The sequence below is a fragment of the Stomoxys calcitrans genome, chromosome 1 (assembly GCF_963082655.1).
Source record: "Stomoxys calcitrans chromosome 1, idStoCalc2.1, whole genome shotgun sequence".
Classification (NCBI taxonomy): Eukaryota; Metazoa; Arthropoda; class Insecta; order Diptera; family Muscidae; genus Stomoxys; species Stomoxys calcitrans.
Window position 1 is genome coordinate 196,777,508 of NC_081552.1, and position 20,605 is coordinate 196,798,112.

General features: G+C 40.8%; 3 protein-coding genes across 4 annotated transcripts in view; 1 reads left to right on the top strand and 2 right to left on the bottom strand.

Moving 5' to 3' along the window:
* Positions 1-907: 907 nt before the first annotated feature.
* LOC106085785 (uncharacterized) lies at positions 908-1,911 on the bottom strand. The gene has a single exon (XM_013250199.2). It carries the CDS (start codon positions 1,811-1,813, stop codon positions 1,019-1,021), a length of 795 nt encoding a protein of 264 aa, XP_013105653.2. The 5' UTR covers positions 1,814-1,911; the 3' UTR covers positions 908-1,018.
* Positions 1,912-2,822: 911 nt separating this feature from the next.
* Positions 2,823-15,233, top strand: LOC106085789 (uncharacterized). Its single transcript, XM_013250203.2, has 6 exons — positions 2,823-3,953; positions 8,869-9,045; positions 9,098-9,248; positions 9,318-9,479; positions 9,631-10,242; positions 14,779-15,233. The coding sequence occupies exons 1-6, from the start codon at positions 2,944-2,946 to the stop codon at positions 14,917-14,919; spliced, it is 2,253 nt and encodes a 750-aa protein (XP_013105657.2). The 5' UTR covers positions 2,823-2,943; the 3' UTR covers positions 14,920-15,233.
* A 152-nt stretch (positions 15,234-15,385) lies between these two features.
* Positions 15,386-20,605, bottom strand: part of LOC106085788 (lysosomal-trafficking regulator) — a 65,751-nt gene continuing 60,531 nt past the window's right edge. For both annotated transcript variants that reach the window (XM_013250202.2, XM_059361216.1), the window contains exons 21-22: positions 15,836-16,327; positions 15,386-15,769 (exon numbers count right to left, since the gene is read on the bottom strand). In XM_013250202.2, the coding sequence (XP_013105656.2) occupies positions 15,649-15,769; positions 15,836-16,327 (613 nt within the window). In that variant the 3' untranslated portion in view covers positions 15,386-15,648. The remainder of the gene's footprint in view (positions 15,770-15,835; positions 16,328-20,605) is intronic.

Below are 20,605 nucleotides of genomic sequence, written 5' to 3' on the forward strand. Positions count from 1 at the left end.
CATTTTTATGTGGAGGTGGCGATTTTTGTCAAGCTCCTGTAGGTGGGAACGCTCGTTCCGGCCCAAAGGATCGATCGCCGCGGAAACAGGGTGGCAATTGGTTTTATAAGGGCGCCAATAGCCCGCCTTGTCATATCGAGCATCATAGGCACTCAGTATTTGTGCAAGAGCCGGTGCCGCCCGCCCTCTCACTGAGGCTCTCCACTCGATACCACTGATTGTCCGCAACTGCCGTTGCAGCTACTCGGTATGGAGTATTCCACTATCCGCAACATGTGGACGCCCGGTAGCTCGCAGCTAAGTTTCTTGTGACAGCAATGAACACCACACAGATCGGATCTCAATGTTCTAGCCTGTGTGGTGCTCACAGCTATCCCGTACCAGTTGTCAATCGCGTGTTAGTAAAGGTTATCCTCTTTTGTGTCTTACGTCATTTGCAGAGATATGTCTTAAGTATTTTCGACGCATGGGACTGCCGAAAACTTTCTAGTAATTCACAAATATGGGAAAAAGAAGTTGTCGCTATATTGTGTAAAAAACATACCGCGTAAATAGTCCAGGTGAAAACTTTTAACAATTTTCCTTTATTACTTATTACACCAGCTACGTCTTATTTGACTGACCCATTCTTGTAAGGGTGGATACATACATTTAATACAGTCGTCCGGGTTTTGATTAGGAAGGAAGCTTCTCAACGTTACCAACAATAATTATACAAATTGGGCTCACAATGATCCCATTATGGAGAATGAGGCCTGCTGCTCACGTCTTTCTCTTTTTCCCCTCCTATTCACCTGTGAGCTCTCCATTAGTCTACGTTTTGTTTACGACTATAGGGGTTTCTTGTATGCAGCTAAGACGATTTTCTTGAAAGTTTTCTTATATTATAAATTTAAAAGAAAACAACTTTTGGGGTTCATACTAAGAAATACGTTCATTCCTTGCCAGCATTTAATTATTTTAATAAAAAAAAAGATAATTATCTTAAAGTAGTACATTCATTATTAATACTAATTTGTTATGCTGTTTCGGCCATCGTTAGTGGCTGTGTATTAGCTAAAAAATCATCCTCATCAGTATCAGTGTCGCTTTCGGTCAATACAGCTTTACGTTTCTTGGAACTATGCGGCCTTATTTCGCCCTCCGTATCATCCATAAGTCTCGTCTCATCTTCGCCATCATTATCGGTATTGTCGTTGATTTCTTCGTATTTACTAAGACGGTCTTCTAGTTCAGCTATCTTTTGTTTCTTGGAGTTTAATAGTACTGCCACTTTTCTCAAAAGCCGTCTCTCCAGCTGATTTTTTTCTTCCACGCAAATACGATAATCTTCCAGCAATTCCCTTGAGTTTTGATCAAATTTATGGGCTTTATCAACACGTTCGTCTAATGTTTTCGATTTATTCTGAAGTTCATCTATGGCTGAGTCTAGAATGTCGTAATGATTACTTATGGTTCTCAGCGGTATTTCCATATACAACATTGGAATTGAACCATCTTGGGTTTTCCATATTGTAAGGGCGTTCTCATCTTCGTCCAATTTATATGTGCAACCCGGCATTGCAATATGCGTGGTCAATGCTAAACGACATTCTTCGTAGTAAGTATTGTAGGGCACGTCCAACTCCGCCGCAGTTTCTTTCATGCTGTCTATTGTTACCATTCCTTGATAGCAATTGTTGGTTTCTGAATCTTGAAGTTTGATAATGATCTGGTCTTCCAGCCACTTTGTTTGGATGTAAAAAAAAGGTTTGACATCACCTTCAGTCGATTCTGTCTTTTTAAGAAGTTTATTTATGGAAACTGTCGCCATTGGTGGGCATAGAAATTATGAATTAACAAACAAAAAGATATTGTTGATGGAAAAAAGCACTTGTGAAATAAGTTTGCGAACAGCTGATTTTTAGGGGAATTAGGGAATTCGGTATAAATAATTTGCAAGGTAGGTCATTAATCGGTACAGTTAGTTGACAAACAACAAAATTCTATGCCATATATCCTATATATAACACAGTTGAAAAAAATAAATCGTGCTGTATGAGGGACAGTTAATCCCGACCAAGTCTTAAATAACGACAATATACACCACGCCTGGGTGCTAGGCGTTTGACCCTACCTTTTATGCAGGATGCACTTATAAAGTGAGATCATGCGAACGGCTGAGCACAATTTTTTTATTTTTGTTTTGATGTTGTAGTAAATCTAAATGTCAAAGGTTTGATAACACAACTGTAATTTTTTTCTAAAATCTTTAAAATAGGTTCTATTTGATCCGATATTCCACACATAAACAACAAAACAGTGTTATAATGATAAAAATACAAATATAAAACACATTTGAAGAAGATATGTTGTAACAAAGTTTATACCTAAAACCGGTTTGACATTTCAATTTAAGGCATTTGTCGCTCAAGGTAGTTTCTTTGGGGGTAGAATTTTGTTGTTGTGCTGCAGCTGCCATAATACCATAAACCATGCCTTTTATGGGTCTACTTGAGGTCCAATCGTAGTAGTAGTAAGGAATAGTTAATTGACTTTAGATAATATGCTACACTGTAATTTGTTAAAAAAAAATCCTCTGAAATTTTTCGTATACAATGTGGTGTTTCCTGAGGTTTTAAGCAAAACATGTGGCATTTCGTCAGGTTTTAAACTCAAACTATCAATTTGTAGGTTAAAATTTAGTTGACATGCGTTCGTGCTGGTACTTATAATTTAAACAGGTTCGTAATTGATTTACATATACATGAAGCTGGCAACTCTAATAGTGTAGATACAAAACGGATATTCGTTATTTCTTCTTAAATAATCGGTACCTACCGCAGATGCAGCTGCAGATGTTGCGCTTGATTTGAAAAAGTTGTTTATTCTCAAATTTTAGAAAAAGAATTTGTGAAAAATAATGTGAAAGTACGTGTAAAATAAAATTTTCAACAAGTGGTGATGAGTGATTCGGATGACACTGACATTTTGTTGCTGATACCACCGAACTATTATCTGGCGGACGTAGAAGAGAAACTATTGCGAGAGGATTTATTGGCTTTACAGAGAAGGCAGTTTTCGAGTTTGCAGGAGTTGGGTGTCGTAGAGCGGCCATATAATTCAAGAATATCAAGGAGAGATTTATCGAGAGATTTTCAGGCAATGGATTTGGCGAATGACGATGCTTTGGCTATGCCACCTCCTACATCGGTTTACCAATTTCTACCTCCCACTAGGAAGACAGAGCTCAATAATATAAACGCAAAACTACATAATCTGGAGCGGGATGAAATGATGTATGCAGATAATCCCTCTGATATTTCTAGTATATCGACCCATACAGTAAAAACTCAATTTGGACCTTCCAAACAAAATCGGGAAATGGTTGGAATGGTTCACTCCACACCAAAATGTATGGACATTCCATACAAACATAATCCCTCTGCCAAGAGGACTAATGATGTTCCAGGGGGCAAGGACGATGGCGTTTTATCGGAGATTGACAATTTCCTGTTCAATGACCGTGTACCCCCGACAAATAACACAAACTATTGGCAACAACGACATAGTAGTGATGATTATCACCAACCCGAATCTCACAAACACTTGGTACATTATTTGGAAGAACCACAGCAAGCAACTCAAACGAAATCTTTGCCAACATCAATGCATATCCCAACAGAAAAATCACAACATCATTCATCTGATTATTATCAGATGTCCAAAGCAGCTGCTGATACAAATCTCATAAGTTTAAGTGAAATCTGGGGAAAAGGTGGTCAATCGACTGCCATAGCAACATCGTCGCAAACTAATTTAAAAGAGGAACAGCTGAGAAGGCAACATTTGGAAAAAACTGTTAGGCAGCTGCAATCACGTTTATTGGAGTATCAACAACGATTGTCGGTAGCCATAGAAGTCGATCGTACGAAAGATAATGCTTTAAACACAGCTCAAATAGAAAACAAAAGGTATGACTAAGAATTGATTTGAATATAGCGGCCGTATCCACAAAACTTAATGACAATTAGAAATAGGTTTATTTGAAGGATTTCCTTTATAGAATTGTCAAATAGACCTGTTTTAAGGCTTCATTAAGTTTTGTGAATGAGGCCGTAAAAATGTAGGTAATTAATTTTGATTAACCAGATATTTAAAATTTTTGTAAAAACATTTTGGAATATTTTTTTTATTGAAAATTGTGTTAATCTCCCGTTGATTTCTTTTGCGGTTCCTTTAAGAGGCGAGTGGTTTTTAAGAACTGCTTTGTTGTTGTTTCAGTAGTGTGTTGTGATTCATCCTTTCGTCTACTGGGTTCTGTTATGTATCCAGATCTAGGGAATCTGCGACTAAATTGGGATGCTTCCAGAGGGATCTGGTCCCAAGCCAATTAGCGCTGAACCTCACGCTCTAAATCATGATAACTCCACCTCCATACCTACCAATAAGATAGTGCATGGAATGGTCTCTGCGATAATAACCCAGCCGATACTGCTTAAACTGCATGTGGTTGTGCCTTCGTACGGGTGGGGTATTTGTCTCCTAATGGACATGGTGAACATAAAAAAAGAGAAGACAGCGCGTTGCAGTTGGTAGGACAGCGTTCTGACAGATCTGAATGTTAGTTCACTGCTTGTCGCTCAGGTGGCGAGCCCACACTGCCGCTGCATAGTTTATCATTGAACGGCCAATTGAACAATGCCGTAGGGTTAGGGCTAGGTTCAAAAGAGGGTGCCGTCCTGGTTGTTATTGCTCTTATGGAAATTTTACTGTCGGTAAAGATGTTCACACTCGAAGTCCTCGCGTAAGCTCCACTTCACGCATTCCGTGATCGCCCGGATCTCCGCTTGCAGGACCGCATTATGGTCAGGCAGTCTAAAACAGATCTCAGTCCCTGGGTTCTCAATGTAAACCCCCATGCCCACTCTGTCCTCTAGCTTTGATCCATCCTTGTAACATGATCTTCCAGATGGCAATACTAGGGTTCCGTCAATATTAGACTGTGCCGATGGCAGCAGTGTCTCGCACTCGACTTCAAGGTTCGTCTCAGGTATCCGATCGGAAACCTCTTCCCTTTCTTCCAGGTTTCCTATCGTCGCCTCGATTATACCGCGATGGTATGAGCTGCTCCCATCCTCAATCCATTCTCCCATCGCCTTAAGTCTTATAGCCGCAGTGGCTGCCTCACACTTAATCTGTATGTTAATGGGTCGTATATCTAGTAGTCTCCAGTGCCCTAGTGGGCGTGGTCCTCATCGCTCCGTCTATGTCAAGACAACATGTTCTTTGAACCTGCTGTATGGTCCTTATGTTGCACGTTTTCTCCATAGCAGTCCACCAAACTACTGAGGCGTAACTAAGTATTGGTCTAATCACGCTCCTGTAGAGCCAGTGGACAAATCTCGGATTCAGGCACCTTTTCGAGCCTACGGTCCGTCTACATAGTACCCAGCATCTGTGAGCCTTCTCAGTACGCTCCTGAATGTGACACTTCCTATTCAGTTTCCTGTCCAAGATCACACCTAAGTATTTGACTTTGTCAGATATCGAAATCGTCTTATTGAGGAAACGTTGTGCGTTAAATTGGCCCACCTTCGTCTTCCTCGTGAACAGGCATATTTCAGTCTTCTCTGGGTTAACATTAAGACCTCTGGGTCTAGCCCAGTCATATGCATATGCAAGACCCTTCTGCATAGCTCGTTCGGATCCTTACCCATTGGAAGTATTATAATATCGTCTGCGTAGCAGACGGGTTCAAATCCCTCCTCAGTCAGCATCCGTAATAGGTCATTTATGGTGGTCACCCATAGAAGTGGCGATAAAATGCCTCCCTGTGGCGTGCCCTGTGCCACTTTCTCCCTTATATTTAGCCACGGGACACACAATTTATCCACCTGTTTCTTAGCATATGGTTTATTCAGTTTCTAAGGACCGGCTCCACCCGGAACTGGTCTAAGGATTGGATCAGTGTGTCGGTCCTAACATTGTTAAAAGCCCCCTCGATGTCAATGCATGCCGCCAGTGTGTACGTTTTGGCATCGAAAGATTCTTCTATTTGATGCTAAGAAACCGTTCCACTTTGGAATTGACAAAATAAATACTCAGCTCTATCCCGGCATGAGATAGCTGTGAGCACCACACATGCTGGAACATTGAGGTTCGACCTGTGAGGTATTCATTGATGTCACGAGAAGCTTAGCTGCGAGCTATTGGGGGGTTCCACAGGTTGCGAATAGTGAAATGCTCCATATGGAGTAGCTGCAACGGCAGTTGCGGACAATCAGCGGTATCGAACGGAGTGGACGGCACCGGCTCTTGCACAAATACTGATGCCAGTGGCCACGCTGTTCCCGCGGCAATCGGTCCTTTGGACCGGAAAGAACTTGCTCACCTACAGGAGCTTGACGAGGATCGCCACCTACACATGAAAATGTGTCTACAACAACAACTTGGAAACTTTCTGCCAAAGCGCGAATGCCTTCTCTCTTGTTCCTGGTTGTACACTGCCTACGCTTATGGTTTCCGATGTCTGAGAAATGAGATAGGAAACTATATGCGTATAGGTAACAATGGAAATTCTGTACCCAGGCTCGGGATGTGTAGGTGGCTCAACCGTCTTAACTACTGGCATTGTTTATTTAAAGGCCTGAAGAAATTGACCTCTCCCAGAAAACCAGAGTAGTTCTGGCTCAATTATGATCCAGCAGATGCAGTCGCCTCAACTCCAGGATTGATGCCAACGTGCAGGATGTGTGTCCCGATTGTGACCTGGGACCACAAGACAAACGTCACCTGTAGTCCCATATTCCTCCGGACGCACCTCACCATAGTCGCAGAGTTTCGAAAGATAGAACATAACACTGCTTCAACAACAACATCAAAGGCGCCAATAATGAGCGTCATAGGCGACTGCGTTTACCATTACCCCGTAGGGAAGATTCCACTATCCGCAATTTATGGACGCGCCCGATTATTCCCAGCCAAGCTTCTCGTGGTAACGATGAACATGACACAGATCGGAGATCAAAGTTCCAGCACGTGTGATGCTCATAGTCTTTATAATTCTCCCTTGTTAATGCTTTCCTAACTTCAATAGCGGGATCACTCTGCCCACTTCCCAGATATCGGAAACTATAAGCGTTTTCTTAGAAAGAGTGAGAACCTTGATCATATACTCTGGAGATGTGCGCGTGACTGATTTTCCACTAGAAAACCATTTATTAGCTCCGGATGATTTGAAAGCAAGCAACAAATTTTGTTTTTCGTTATTTTTTTTTATTTTTTAATTTTAGTCGTAATTGTCTCGTGAGTCGTGATTTATTCATAAAGTAAATGAAAACCAGAAGTCTGCCGTCGCGTAATAAAGGGGAACCTATACAAAAACACCGCCGATTATCAACCTACTGGAATAATATGGGACTCAAATGCGGGTATTTGGGAGTAGAGAACGTCGCTCACAGGAAGACAAGTGGCCAAGTGTCTGCGAAGTTGTTTCCCCGTAACGATAAATGGGTCCCTCGTCCTATGAAGTTCGTCCAACTCATGAATCTCATTACGCTGGATCGTAAGTCCCGCTACCTGCGCTGGGAAAGCAGACCTTTCATGAAGTATTTGACCAAATGGTATAAAACGAACGGCTGCTGCATTAAAGTTAACCGTACAACTAGTGACTGATGTCGGGTTTATTTTCGGGGTCACAACTGCCACCCCATGCATGTTGTATATCTCCATCTCGGTTCTTTAGATCCAGACAGTCTAATCACAGGTATCTGGTAAAAAACTCAGTAATTACTGCTTAGGCATTACCATGAATTTGGGAATGGTAGGTTAGGTTTAAGTGGCATTCTGCCATCAGATTCACTTAGACGTTTTTTCCATTGTGATACCACAGGAACAGAAGAAGGAAGATGCCTTCTAGTTCCTATCGTTGAACCATCCAGATCGCTTTAAAAAGCCTAACAACTTGCGAAAGTTCACATCTGCTAAATCAGACAAGTTCTCAAAGAAATGAGAACCTAAAGTGGAACTCCTTCTAACTGCTAGTTCGGGACACACACACACAGGTGTTCTATAGTCCCTTCTTCTTCAATGTCCTCACAGCTTCTGCAAAAATCCTTGCTGGCAACCTTCAGTCTGTCAGCATGTTTTCCGATTAGACAGTGACATGTCATGACGGACACAATGCCTGAGACATCTGTTCTAGCCAATGACAGCAAAGCGAAAGACCTCTTCAAGTCTAGATTAGGCCACATAGTTTTGGAATGCTCACAGCCCCCTCTTTGTGACCATCTATCATTCATTGTCCTTTGGGCCTGATCCTGAAAGCTTAGTTTACATGTCGCTAGAGGCATACCCAGAGATTACAGTATCCCTGGAATGTGTAGGGTAGTTCCTAGTCTCGCAAGCTCATCCGCTTTACAATTCCCTGGGATTTCATTGTGGCCCGGCACCCAGAACAGATGAATTTTGAACTGTTCAGCCATCTCGATGAGAAATCTGCGACAGTCGAGGGCGGTTTTTGTGTTCAAAAATACGTTCTCCAGGAATTTAATAGCTACAAGGCTGTCTGAGAAGATATTTATGCCAATCGTCGTAATGTCATTATATCTTTGCCATTCCACCACTTCCTTAATTGCAAGGATCTCTGCTTGATACACACTGCAGTGGTCGGTATGATCCTCAACTCAGTAGGAAAGCGTTGGGTTGTTAAGACGGTTCAGTTGCCCTGGATGTTTGCGGCGGTTTTTCTCATCTATGGGTATTTGGTGTAGAATCGGGGTGTAGAGAACACAACAGATAAAATCTACGCCACTGTGGAATAGTTTCTAAAATCTCCTAAATCAAAAGCAAAACGAAGTTTTACAAATGATTTTTGTATATTTACAGCCTAAGTCAAGATTTGCAACAAGCCAGACAAAATCTTCAGTCTTATGAAATACAGCGCAAGCAATATGATGAAAAATTGGAATCCCTACAAAAGGAATTAGCCCAAGCGGTGAGTTTGGCAACAAAGTTTCAGGAAAAGAACGAAAAGTTGGAAACGGAATTGTCTAACTACTCAAGGTAAGTACCAGGGTATAAACACTTGCAAACTTTAATTGGTGCAATTTTGTAGGAGAACAAATGAATCATGTAATCAATACAAACAGAAAATGGAAGAGTTGGAGATAAAAGCTCATGCATGCAAAAGATCCGAAGAGATGGCCATAAACGAACTACAAAAACTAAAGGATAAATATGCCAAGTCCGAACATTTATACGAGAAGGTAACACAGGAAAAAGTGTTATTGCTTTGGTTTCTCTTAACATTTTTTTTTATTTGCTCTGTATTTTAGGCTAAGCTACGATGTGATGAACTGGAGAAGGAAAATTCCACATTAAGGCATCAAAAGGAAATGCTGCAAGAGTATCACCAAAAGCAAAAGTCACGAGCTGATAGTTTAGACACACAACGGAAATCGCTGCAAGAATCACTGGCTCATTTAACAGAGAATGAGGTAATTTTGTTTTATTGAATTTAAGTTTATCAAAAAACATGAACTCTGCATTAGTTGGCTATGAAAGAATATTTGTTCCACTAGCCGAACGTAGAATAGCGTTCCAAGGGCACAAAGTTTAATATTCTTTCTTCTTTTTGTTGGTTTCCAGTGCACATTGAAAAAGAAACTGGACATACAACAAAAGTCACTGAAAGCCCATTATCAACAGCAGCTGGAACATGTAGTTGGTCAAAAGCTCAAAGAATTTCAAGAGCAGTTGGATAGGACCGAAGAAAGCCTTAAGGCCGAAGCACGAGAACGTGAACGTTTAATAGCGGAACGTGCCGTAAAGCAACTAGAATTAATAAATGAGAAAAATGAATTGGAATTGAATTTGTTGCAAGAAAAACAAAAGGAAGAAGTTGAACTATATCGCATTCAGTTGGCGAATGCCTCAAAGAAAATTGAAGATTTAGAACAAAAACTCAGTTTGTATAAATCGAAAAGAGCGGATATTGCTGAAAAATTACACAACGTAATGGAAACACAATGGCAAAAAGCTTTGGAAATATTGACTTCACCGAATCTAACACGACTAACGCAGCTGGATACCACTGATAATGAATCACCGGATAGCAATGAAACACACAATAAAGGAATGCTGCAAAATAACAATCAATACGATACCCCGAAGACAAGTAAAAAGGAAAATAATCTTAATGTACAAGCTCAAAAGCCAGTATCACCACCCAACGATAAGTTGCAGGCCTATATTGAATTGGTAAGTATCAGAATATCATACGTTTTTACGTTTATTTTACAAACAAATTATAAAGCTATAACTATACTAAGCTAATACCCTGTAAAAGTAGGAAGCCACCGAAACGCAGAGACAAGCATGCCTGCCTATGACGCTGAAAGCCTGAATTCGAATCCTTATTATTAAACTTAAACTTTAATCTCTGAGCAATCATTGTTGTGAGAAGTTTTTCCCTGTTCCTGAATGAAATATTCATGGGCAAATTTGCATTTGGTCTCGTTTGCTACATCACGTTCCGTTATCAAACGCTAGTTTGGTTTTTGTTGCATTAAACATTTTCAGTTTTCAACCTTTAGGTTTTGTTTTTATCCATCCTTAGACCTTGATTTTGTTGTATCCGGCTGCCATGGGATTGGTTGTTGTTGTTGTAGCAGTGTGTCATACACTGAGGCTGCAGCCCTTGTCGATGAAAGATTCCATCGGATCAACGCGGTACGTACAACCGGCTGCCATAGGATTTTAGCGCTGGACCTCACGCTCTAGATCATGAAGATCCACCTTAAGGCTCAGGTAGGGAGTAATCCACATTGCCTGGAATGTCGGATATTGTATCAAGGATAACACAGTGTCCGTAGCCGCCACATGACCAATAAGAAAGCTCCCTTGCCTACAGTGAAACCCTTAAGCTTCCTAGGTTTCACTGTAGGCAACTTGCATCTCCTGCTGAAAAGAACTACTTCTGTCTTGCACGGATTTATACCCAGACCACTTTCGGTATCCCACTTTGCTGTTGCACGTAGAGCTTCCTGAAGTATATCTCTTAGAGTGCTGGGAAACTTTTCCCTAACCGCAATTGTCACATCATCAGCATACGCGACCACTTTTACGCCTTGTCTTCCTGAGACAATACATTGTTAATAGCTCTATTCCAAAGTAGAGGAGACAGTACACCACCTTGCGGAGTTCCTCTGGTGACCCATCTTTTTAGACCCACAGATCCCAAGCCTGCCATAATGCACCTTTTAGTAAGTAAGTTATTAATAATGTTTCTTACGGTAGAGTTGATGCCTAGAAACTCCAACTCTTTCAATGTCAAGAAATGCTACCATTGTGTATTCCTTGACAGCGAGAAAACCTTCTATGCAGCCGACTAAGTCGTGAAAGGCTGTTTCAGTGGATTTGCCTTTACTATATGCATGCTGCTGCCGCGACAAACGATCTGCAGGGATCTTTGCCCTAAGATATGACTCTATCAACCTCTTAAGAGCCTTCAGCATAAAGGATGACAGACTAATAGGACGAAAATCTTTCGCATTCGTGTGGTAGGGTTTTCCTGCTTTCGGAATGAAGATGACCTTCGTGACCCTCCATCCCACAGGTATATCACATATACCGATACAAGCGGAGTATATCTTCCTAAGCCAGAGAACCAGCCTACCAGACACAGCTAGTAATTCAACCGGTGATACATCATCAGGGCCTGGCGACTTAAAGGAGTTGAAACTTTTTATTGCCCAAGGGATTTCGGCTCAGACACAATTTCCCTAATGGCCTCCGACGAATGCATATCAGTGAGAACCTCTTCCGGCGCCACGTTGTCCGTTGGAGAATTTCCCGGGAAATGTGTATCAACGAGTGGTTCCAGTGCTTCCTCACTAGACGTTGTCCATACATTCTCTGACTTCTGGATATACCCCACCCCCACAGAAAAGAAATGGAAATTTTAATTACAAATTTGCCCGTTGGCAACGCAACTGAAGTTGGGTTGCTATCCATAATAGACCCCTTAAGTAAGGGTTAGTGCCATCCGGCCGCATTTGCAGCTACTCCGCATATGTACGAAGCTTTGACCTATGCGCGATAGCGATGAACACCGCACAAGTCGGAGCTCAATGTTCTAACCCGTGTGGCCATCGCAGTTATCCCATATCGACCGAAGAATAACGAAAGTTATTAGGGAATATATAACTCATGCTAAATTAAGGTCCAAGAAATACTCTTGGGATCTTTAACAATTTTAAGACTTTTATTCTTCAATGAAAGCTTTTGAAATTTAATTAACCTGTTGTTCCGCGAATTGTAGGTGAAAAAGAAGGCGTAGAGGAGCGGGCCGGATTCACCCAGTCCTATATATTAATTTACCTTTTATTTACTAACTAGCTGACCCGGGCCCGCTCCGCTGCGCCTTCTTTTACTTTATATGGAACAAAAGTTTCCTTGGAATATTTATTTTCGTCAATTAAAGATTTCTTAGTGAAATACCATGCTACGAAAATAGTATATCGCTTGACTAACAGTTTAAAAATATATGTGCATTTATCTGAATCCCATATGATCTTTATTGGTCTACGAATTTAAGTTTGTATGTAAGGTGTACTCCCAGATATATGACCCTGAAAAAATATCAGCATTGTGCTCTTCTCTCAAATACCATTTATTTAAACCCCATATTGCCATTGGCTTAAGAGGAGTTTACAGGATGAGGCGTCCCCCAAACACATGGCCCCAAAATAGGTTATCAAATTCGTTTTCTAATCTCAAATACGTTTCATTTGAGTCACATATTGGCACGGTCGAAAATTTTTTTCCCTTTGGGGGTGTTTTGGGAAAGGGGTGATGCCCTAAATACATGGTCCTACATTTGGATATAAAATTCGTATTCTACTCCCAAATACCTTTATTTGAGCCCCATTTTGTGATGATCACTCAAAAATTGCTGTTTGTGGGGTATTTTGAGAAAGGGGTAGGTAGACCCCCAGATTATTGGTTCCGAAAATGGGTATCAATTCTTATAGTCGGCAAACATGACCGGCTTGGGGGGTGTTTTTGGAGATGGGCGGCCACTCAGTGAGTTGGCCTTGAAAATATATATCGGATTCGTGTTCCACTCTAAAAACTCTCTTATTTGAGCCTCATATTGCAAAAGTCAGCAAATACTTACTATTTGGGTGGTATTGATAACAGTTTCGTGTTTTACTCCCAAAGACCTTTCATTTGAGCCCCATATGGCTATGGTCGTAAATTTGTCCCCTTTGGGGGATGTTTTTGGGGAGAGGCGGCCCCCCAAACACTTAGTCCCATATTTGGATATCCGATTCTACACTCAAATACCTTTTAATTAAGCCCCATATTCCCATGGTCAGTAAATAAGTCCTGTTTGGGGGGGTGTTTTGGGGAAGGGGTCCACCCCCCAAAAACGTGGCCCCACATTTGGATATCAGATTCGTATTCTACTCGCAAATATCTTTCATTTGAGTCCCATATTGACTCCCCCTTATTTTCAGAAATAAGGGTAAGGGGGAGGGTCCGCTCCCCCCCTTCAGATATCAAAAAATGTAGTACCCTATTTTCACCACGGGGTCGTTATGCACCATCTGTGAAAATTTCAAGAAAATCGGTTCAGCCGTTTCTGAGTCTATAAGGAACACACAAACATATTGGGTTGCCCAAAAAGTAATTGTCGGTAATATAGTAGTAATATAGTCGGCGTTGACAAATTTTTTCAACGGCTTGTGACTCTGTAATTGCATTCTTTCTCCTGTCAGTTATCAGCTGTTACTTTTAGCTTGCTTTAGAAAAAAAATGCGCGAAATTTTGTTTACATTTGTTTGTTTGGCGTCAATTTTAATATGGGTACCACATGTATTGAAAGAAATTCATTTAACAAACCGAATCAACGCTTGTGATATGCACCTTAAACGCAATGAATTCGATCCGTTTTTAAAACGAATCATAACTGGAGATGAAAAATGGATTGTTTACAACAACGTTAGTCGAAAACGATCATGGTCCAAGCATGGTGAACCAGCTCAAACCACTTCAAAGGCTGATATCCACCAAAAGAAGGTTATGCTGTCTGTTTGGTGGGATTGGAAGGGTGTGGTATATTTTGAGCTGCTTCCAAGGAACCAAACGATTAATTCGGATGTTTAATGTCAACAATTGGACAAATTGAATACAGCCATCAAGGAGAAGCGACCAGAATTGGTCAATCGTAAAAGTGTCATATTCCACCAGGACAACGCTAGACCGCACACATCTTTGGTCACTCGCCAAAAACTAAGTGAGCTTGGCTGGGAACTTTTGATGCATCCACCATATAGCCCTGACCTTGCACCATCAGACTACCATTTATTTCGATCTTTGCAGAACTCCTTAAATGGTAAAACTTTCGGCAATGATGAGGCTATAAAATCGCACTTGGTTCAGTTTTTTGCAGATAAAGACCAGAAGTTCTATGAGCATGGAAAACTAAATTTGCCAGGAAAATAGCAAAAGGTTATCGAACAAAATGGCAATTATATATTTGATTAAAGTTCATTCTAAGTTTTATTAAAAATGCATTTACTTTCTTTTAAAAAAATCCGCAATTACCTTTTGGGCAACCCAATACAAACAAACACAAATTGATTTTTATATATAAGATTAAACTGATTTTAGGATTTTTTTTATAAATCCAATATTCGACTACTAGGTCGGAAAATACGAGTTTCTATTTGATCGTCATACTAAAGTGATAATTTTTTTTTAATGTTTTAAACTATTTTATGTTTTCAGCTGCTCTCAAAGTCACCCAGTGATTTTGATAAACTTGATGAAATTTTATCCTTGACATCGAGGTCTAAACAAATAAAAGAAAAGTTAGAAAAAACTGCCAAACGCCATTGCCATGCACGCCAGCCGCCATGGAAATCATGATAAACAAAGTGCACCATTGTCACTATTGTTCAGTTCATTGTTATAAGATATTGTCCAAAGCTGCTGGCAAATATTTTGCTAACTTTGGCAAATTAAAGTTAGATATTCTCAAATGTAAGTGTTGTTTATACACATATATTGTATAAATATGCCTTTGTTTTATTCGTGTAAGTTTTACATACTATAGAGTTATTGTAAAGTGTTACCAAAAGTAAGATTTATAGACTCGATAAGATACAAACATTCGATTATGGTGGAGAATGAAACGAACGAATAAAAATATTCGCCAAAAAGAAAGTGCATTTGCTTCACAATTCTGCATTGAGTTGATTTGTCTTATTTTTCTTTTATTTAAGACCAATAAATTACCATATTAAATAACTGATTTTAATCGAAAAATAAATTTTAAATTTATTTTCTAATAGTAAAGCTTTCCTAACTTAAATACCTTCTAAATTCCAAAACATACTGTATATATATATATATTTGGGGTTATCTAAAATCATTGTATTACACTTTAAAGTGCTCCGTAATTTTGTTCTTTCCTTCTTTTTAGATTGATTTGATGTCTGCTTACATGATTGTTTGTTCATTAATGCTATTTTCTATTGTAGATGCATGCGTATGTCTAAATTCTTTTTGCCTTATTCGATTATACCCAACAACGAGCACATGAGCAAGGATCATGGCGCTATACGTTGTTGCAGTGACATAAAGTCTTTTTGTTTTCTATTTATAAGCGATTTGGGGAAATTTCGGAGAATTGCCATACAAGCCCTTAGTTTCCCATACTTGAATGTGGGAGTTTTCGGTTAGAACAACCAGATGTTGGTGTGTTGAATAGGTGAGGCTGCAAAAAGAGTCATTCAAGCGATGTTCAGAACAGCAAATTTTAAAAAAAAGTGTGAAAAACTACCTTCTTATATTCGATATTCCCGTTACAATTTCCATGATGAAGCTCAGATTCCAGCTGGACCACAAACGTACAATGCCACCTTCCACTGCTGTGGCAATGACATTTACACCGACTCCCTCCTTAATGTAGGAATAACATACAGCTGTTATGCGATCTTCATGCACAAAATGCTGTATATAACGGGCATTAACTGAGTGCAAGCGCAACATGGATTTACCATTTGGATTTATGCAGACATTCACAAAATCATCTAAATTCTCCTCAGTGACCTCAAAACATTCATCTGCCACCGGTGCTAGGGGTGCTGCTGACGATGTGAAAGCCATTGATGTGTGTGGCGTTGATGAGTCTATTTCCGTTTGATTTTGTTGTGGCTGTGCCAAGGAATGCACTGTCACAATATCACCCAATGTGTGACTGATGGTAAGTAGTGTTATCGGTGAATGATGAATTTCTGCCGTTGGTCGATCAATTGTACGAATGTAGCTCCAACTGTAGATGTAAAGATATATGTATATATTAGGGGTTTCAAGTAAACGATTATAAATATAAGGTAAACTAGCAACGCTTCGCTGCGCCTTCTTTCACCCTCTCATTTTATCTGAGCCCTATACTGGCATGGTCAGGAGATAAATCTTGTATAGAGGTGCTGGCACGGCAATTCAGATATTTCGCCCTAATGTTGATATCGCGTTGGTGCTCTACTCCCAAATACTTTTCATTTGAGTCGTTTTGGGGGTATGTTTTGGGGTGAGGCGCCACTCTCATATGTCAGATTCGTGCTCTAGTCTCAAAAACCTTTCATTTGAGTCCCATATAGTCATTAGTGGTTTATATATTTCCGGCGGTCCCCTAGATATCCCACCCTAAATAAGTATACTAAATTTCTGTTTAAGTGTTATAAACAAACCAATTTTCGGTTAAAGCGTTTTTAAAAATAGGCTAAAGGGAGTGTCCGCCTATTAAAGTTTGATTGTTAGATCTGCTTCATTCTCTTGGTTTTGGTGGTGGGTAGCCAAAGCCTCTGCCCCGAAAGTGGATATCAGATTCATACTCAACTCCCAAAATCCACATTTGAGGTACATATTGCTACAGTCGGTATATTTGTGTGGTTTAGTGGGAGTTTACGAGGTGAGGCGTGCTGAAACACTTGACCATAAAACAGACATCAGATTTGAACACCTTTTTGCCAAAGTCCCATAGTGGTTGGTGTGTATTGCTATCTTTGGCTTTCCTTTTCCATTTGCATCTCGGATCATTGAGCTCGTCTCGAAAGAGAAACAAACAAAAATAGTTCACAAATATGTCCAGTTTGAGGGGTATGTAGGGTGCGGCGGCCACCCATGCACTTAGCCCTGGAAAAATATCAGCATACTCTTAAATTCCTTTTATTTGAGTCCCAATTGCGATTTGCTAGGGGGAGTTTATGGGGTGAGACTACCCCCAAACACTTGGCCTCAAAATTGGATAACAAAAAATAATTTTCTACTATCAAATACCTATTATTTGAGCCCCTTATTTCTATAGCAGACAAACATGGCCGGTTTGAAGAGAGTTTAGGGGGTCGACTCTAAAATCATGGTGCTACAGCGCGATTATGTTGGAGTCCCATAATGTCAAGTAACTTGAAGGTGGCGATCAAGATATTCAAAACTGCGGGTCTGCGGGTTCAGATTAAAACTAATAATTTTTTTATATATTGGTTATCTACATTCAGAATCATATTTCAAAGCTACCACTTGGGATACGAGATTTTAAAAGAACCGCAGGTTCTATTGTGTCTATCCCAATTTGAGGGCGTACACTCTACCACCAAAGTTTATTTCTTTTCTGTTTTTTTGTAGGATGGGGGAGGGGATTGCCCTCTGACACGTCCTTTCATTTGAGTACAATATATTCTCGATCATCCTTCAAGACAGTTTGGAGTTGTTTTAATTGGAAGGAGAGAGTCGATACACCAGACACTAAAACCCAAAAGACAATTTATGTGAGTCCTTTATTGTCGCGATATAAGTGTCCTGCTGAATGGCGGGACGTGACCCATATACTTGAATCCTTATAGCAACATCATATCAACCTATCATTTGATATCCATATTTTCCCAATTGGTAAATATGTCCTGCTGGAACGTTTTGGGGGGAGGAGAATGCTCTCACACACCAAGGAATACATTTTTATGTCAGATTTGTACTCTACTTTTAAATACCTTTCATTTGTTACCCACATTGCCCAAAGTGGTAAAAGTGTCCTGTTGGGTGGTGTTTTTGGGGGTGGGGAACCCTCCCGAACACTTAGGGTGACATTTTTATACCAAGTTCGTACTCTACTCTTAAATACCTTTCATTTGATACCCATATTGTCCCAATCGGTAAACATGCCCGTTCGGGTGGGTTTTGGGATGGGGCGTCCCCCCAATTTATATTATCCTAAAATTTTATACCAATTTCGTGTTGCTCTGCTGACCTACCAACATAACCCTGACTTCAAATTAGAACTGTGTAGTCAGCCCGCCTATGGGGCTCCTATCTTGATTTCGACTAGCAAACATACGTAACTAGCAAGACCATATAGAGTTCATAGGATTTCAGATCAATATTACGATATATCCAATGTTGGGGCACCATAAGGTTGTATACAAAATTTCGCTTATATTGGTGCACCCGTTTCCGAGATCTGGCGTTTTTGAAAATTGGGGTAAGCGGGAGGGTCCGCCCCCCTTCTGATATCAAAAAATGTAGTGCCCTTTTTTCACCGTGGGCTCAAACTCTACCATCTGTGAAAATTTCGTGAAAATCGGTTCAGCCGTTTTTTTTTTAATAGAAGATTAAAATGGGGTTTATTTATTGGATATATCGTAATATTGATCTGAAATCCTATGAACTCTATATGGTCTTGCCAGTTACGTATGTTTGCTAGTCGAAATCAAGATAGGAGCCCCATAGGCGGGCTGACTACACAGTTCTAATTTGAAGTCAGGGTTATGTTTGTAGGTCAGCAGAGCAACACCCAAAACGATTTTTAGTTCTCCGTGCCAAACTAATTTTCAGTGCCTTTTTTGTACAACATAGACCGAAGGCAAATGGTTCCAATCTCTTGACAGCCGGTTGTACGTACCGGATTAACCTGATGAAGTCCTTCATCCGCAAGCCCTGCCACCTCAGTGTACAACACACTGCTGAAACAAAAACAAAAACAACCATTTTGTCACATTCCCATGTCAGCACCGATTGATCCGATGGAATCCTCATCGGCAAGGGCTTCGTCATGGGAGAGGCATATCCCGGAGTTCCTTCTACACACGCTAATGGTCCGTGACGGGATGAGAAGAACCCCGGACGCTGGTTCTGTTCAGTTTGCCAGAAACGGCTGCATCATCGGTCGGTGTCGGTGAGGTGTAACCGATGCATGGATGAGTGCATTTCCGATCTTGCTCTGGCCTTACGTCACTAGGGAAATATAGTCGCACTGAATATATTGCAAGGTGTTGTGCGAACATAGACAACTAACCAATCGACCGACCACCCGACTTCATAGTCTTTCGACCCCATAGTCATTATAGACTTCTGTAAGGGCCTGAGGTTGCTCACGGGGTGGATCTCTAGTCGGTGAGGTTTTTTCGGCTTCTGCATCCGTTTTTCTTTACCACTCTCTCTCGCTCCTTGTTGTTGTTGTAGCCACATTTTCTTGTGGAAGTGGCGATCCTCGTAAAGCTCCCGTAGTTGAGCAAATTTGTTCCGTTCCAAAGGACCGATCGAGTATCAGGGTGGCCCGATACCGTTGATTGTCAGCGACTGCCGTTACAGCTTCTTCGTATTGAGCATTCTAATATCCGTATTGAGAATTCTAATATCCGCAACCAGTGGACGTAGCTAAGCTTCTGGTGAAAGCGATGAATTCCACACAGATTGTTGTGATTCCAGCTCTGTGGTGTTCACAGCTATCCCATACCGAACACTCTATCCTTGTCTACAGGCGCGTGGGCGTGTCTATGTGCCGGAGTAACCCCTCCTCTACTTAAATTTTCTCTTTCTTATTTCAAAATGGACCAAAGGTCTCTGAGTGAAACGGTTGGCAACTGCGATTGCCAGGTGCGTATACTTTAATCTAACCTAAAAAAACGCTGCTCTAGGTGCGGCAGGTTTTTTTTTGCTCAGTTCTCATTTGCACCTTCTCTATCAGGAGACAAAGATCCATCATGTGCCAAGACTGTTTTCGTAGCAGTCATCGGAGGTCCATCGGTAGCGCAGAGGTTAGTATGTCAGCGGTAAGCAACTGCAGTTGCTAGGTGCGTGTCCTTTAACCTAACCTAACCTTACAAATTGCTGCTCTAGGTGCGGCAAGTTTTTTGCTCAGTTCTTATTTGTACCACCTGTATCAGGAGACAAAGATCCATTATGTGCCAAGACTCTTTTCGAAGCAGTAATCCCATCGGAGGCCCATCGGTATCGCAGAGGTTAGCGTGTCAGCATATGACGATGAACGGGTTCGAAACCTGGCGAGAACATCACAAAAAATTTCAGCGGTGGTTATCCTCTCCTAATGCAGGCGACATTTGATAGGGATGCTGCACCCCTAGTTCCTATTGGTCGAAGATTGATGACATACGTCTACTGTATATTTATACATCCATTCTAACTAAAAGAAACCAAGCCTATTTGCAGAGTTTCTAAATCGGGATACATGGCACAACCCCAAGCGGGACAAAAAAAAAAATAACAATGCTAAAACAACAAAACGTATCCTCTATAAATCCCATTATTATAAATTATA

Bases quoted from the DNA above. Each gene is read 5' to 3' on its own strand.
- LOC106085785 (XM_013250199.2), bottom strand. From the start codon at position 1,813: ATGGCGACAGTTTCCATAAATAAACTTCTTAAAAAGACAGAATCGACT.
- LOC106085789 (XM_013250203.2), top strand. From the start codon at position 2,944: ATGAGTGATTCGGATGACACTGACATTTTGTTGCTGATACCACCGAAC. The intron at 9,046-9,097 runs GTAAGTACCAGG...GCAATTTTGTAG, and splicing joins GAATTGTCTAACTACTCAAG to GAGAACAAATGAATCATGTA. The intron at 9,249-9,317 runs GTAACACAGGAA...TCTGTATTTTAG, and splicing joins CCGAACATTTATACGAGAAG to GCTAAGCTACGATGTGATGA.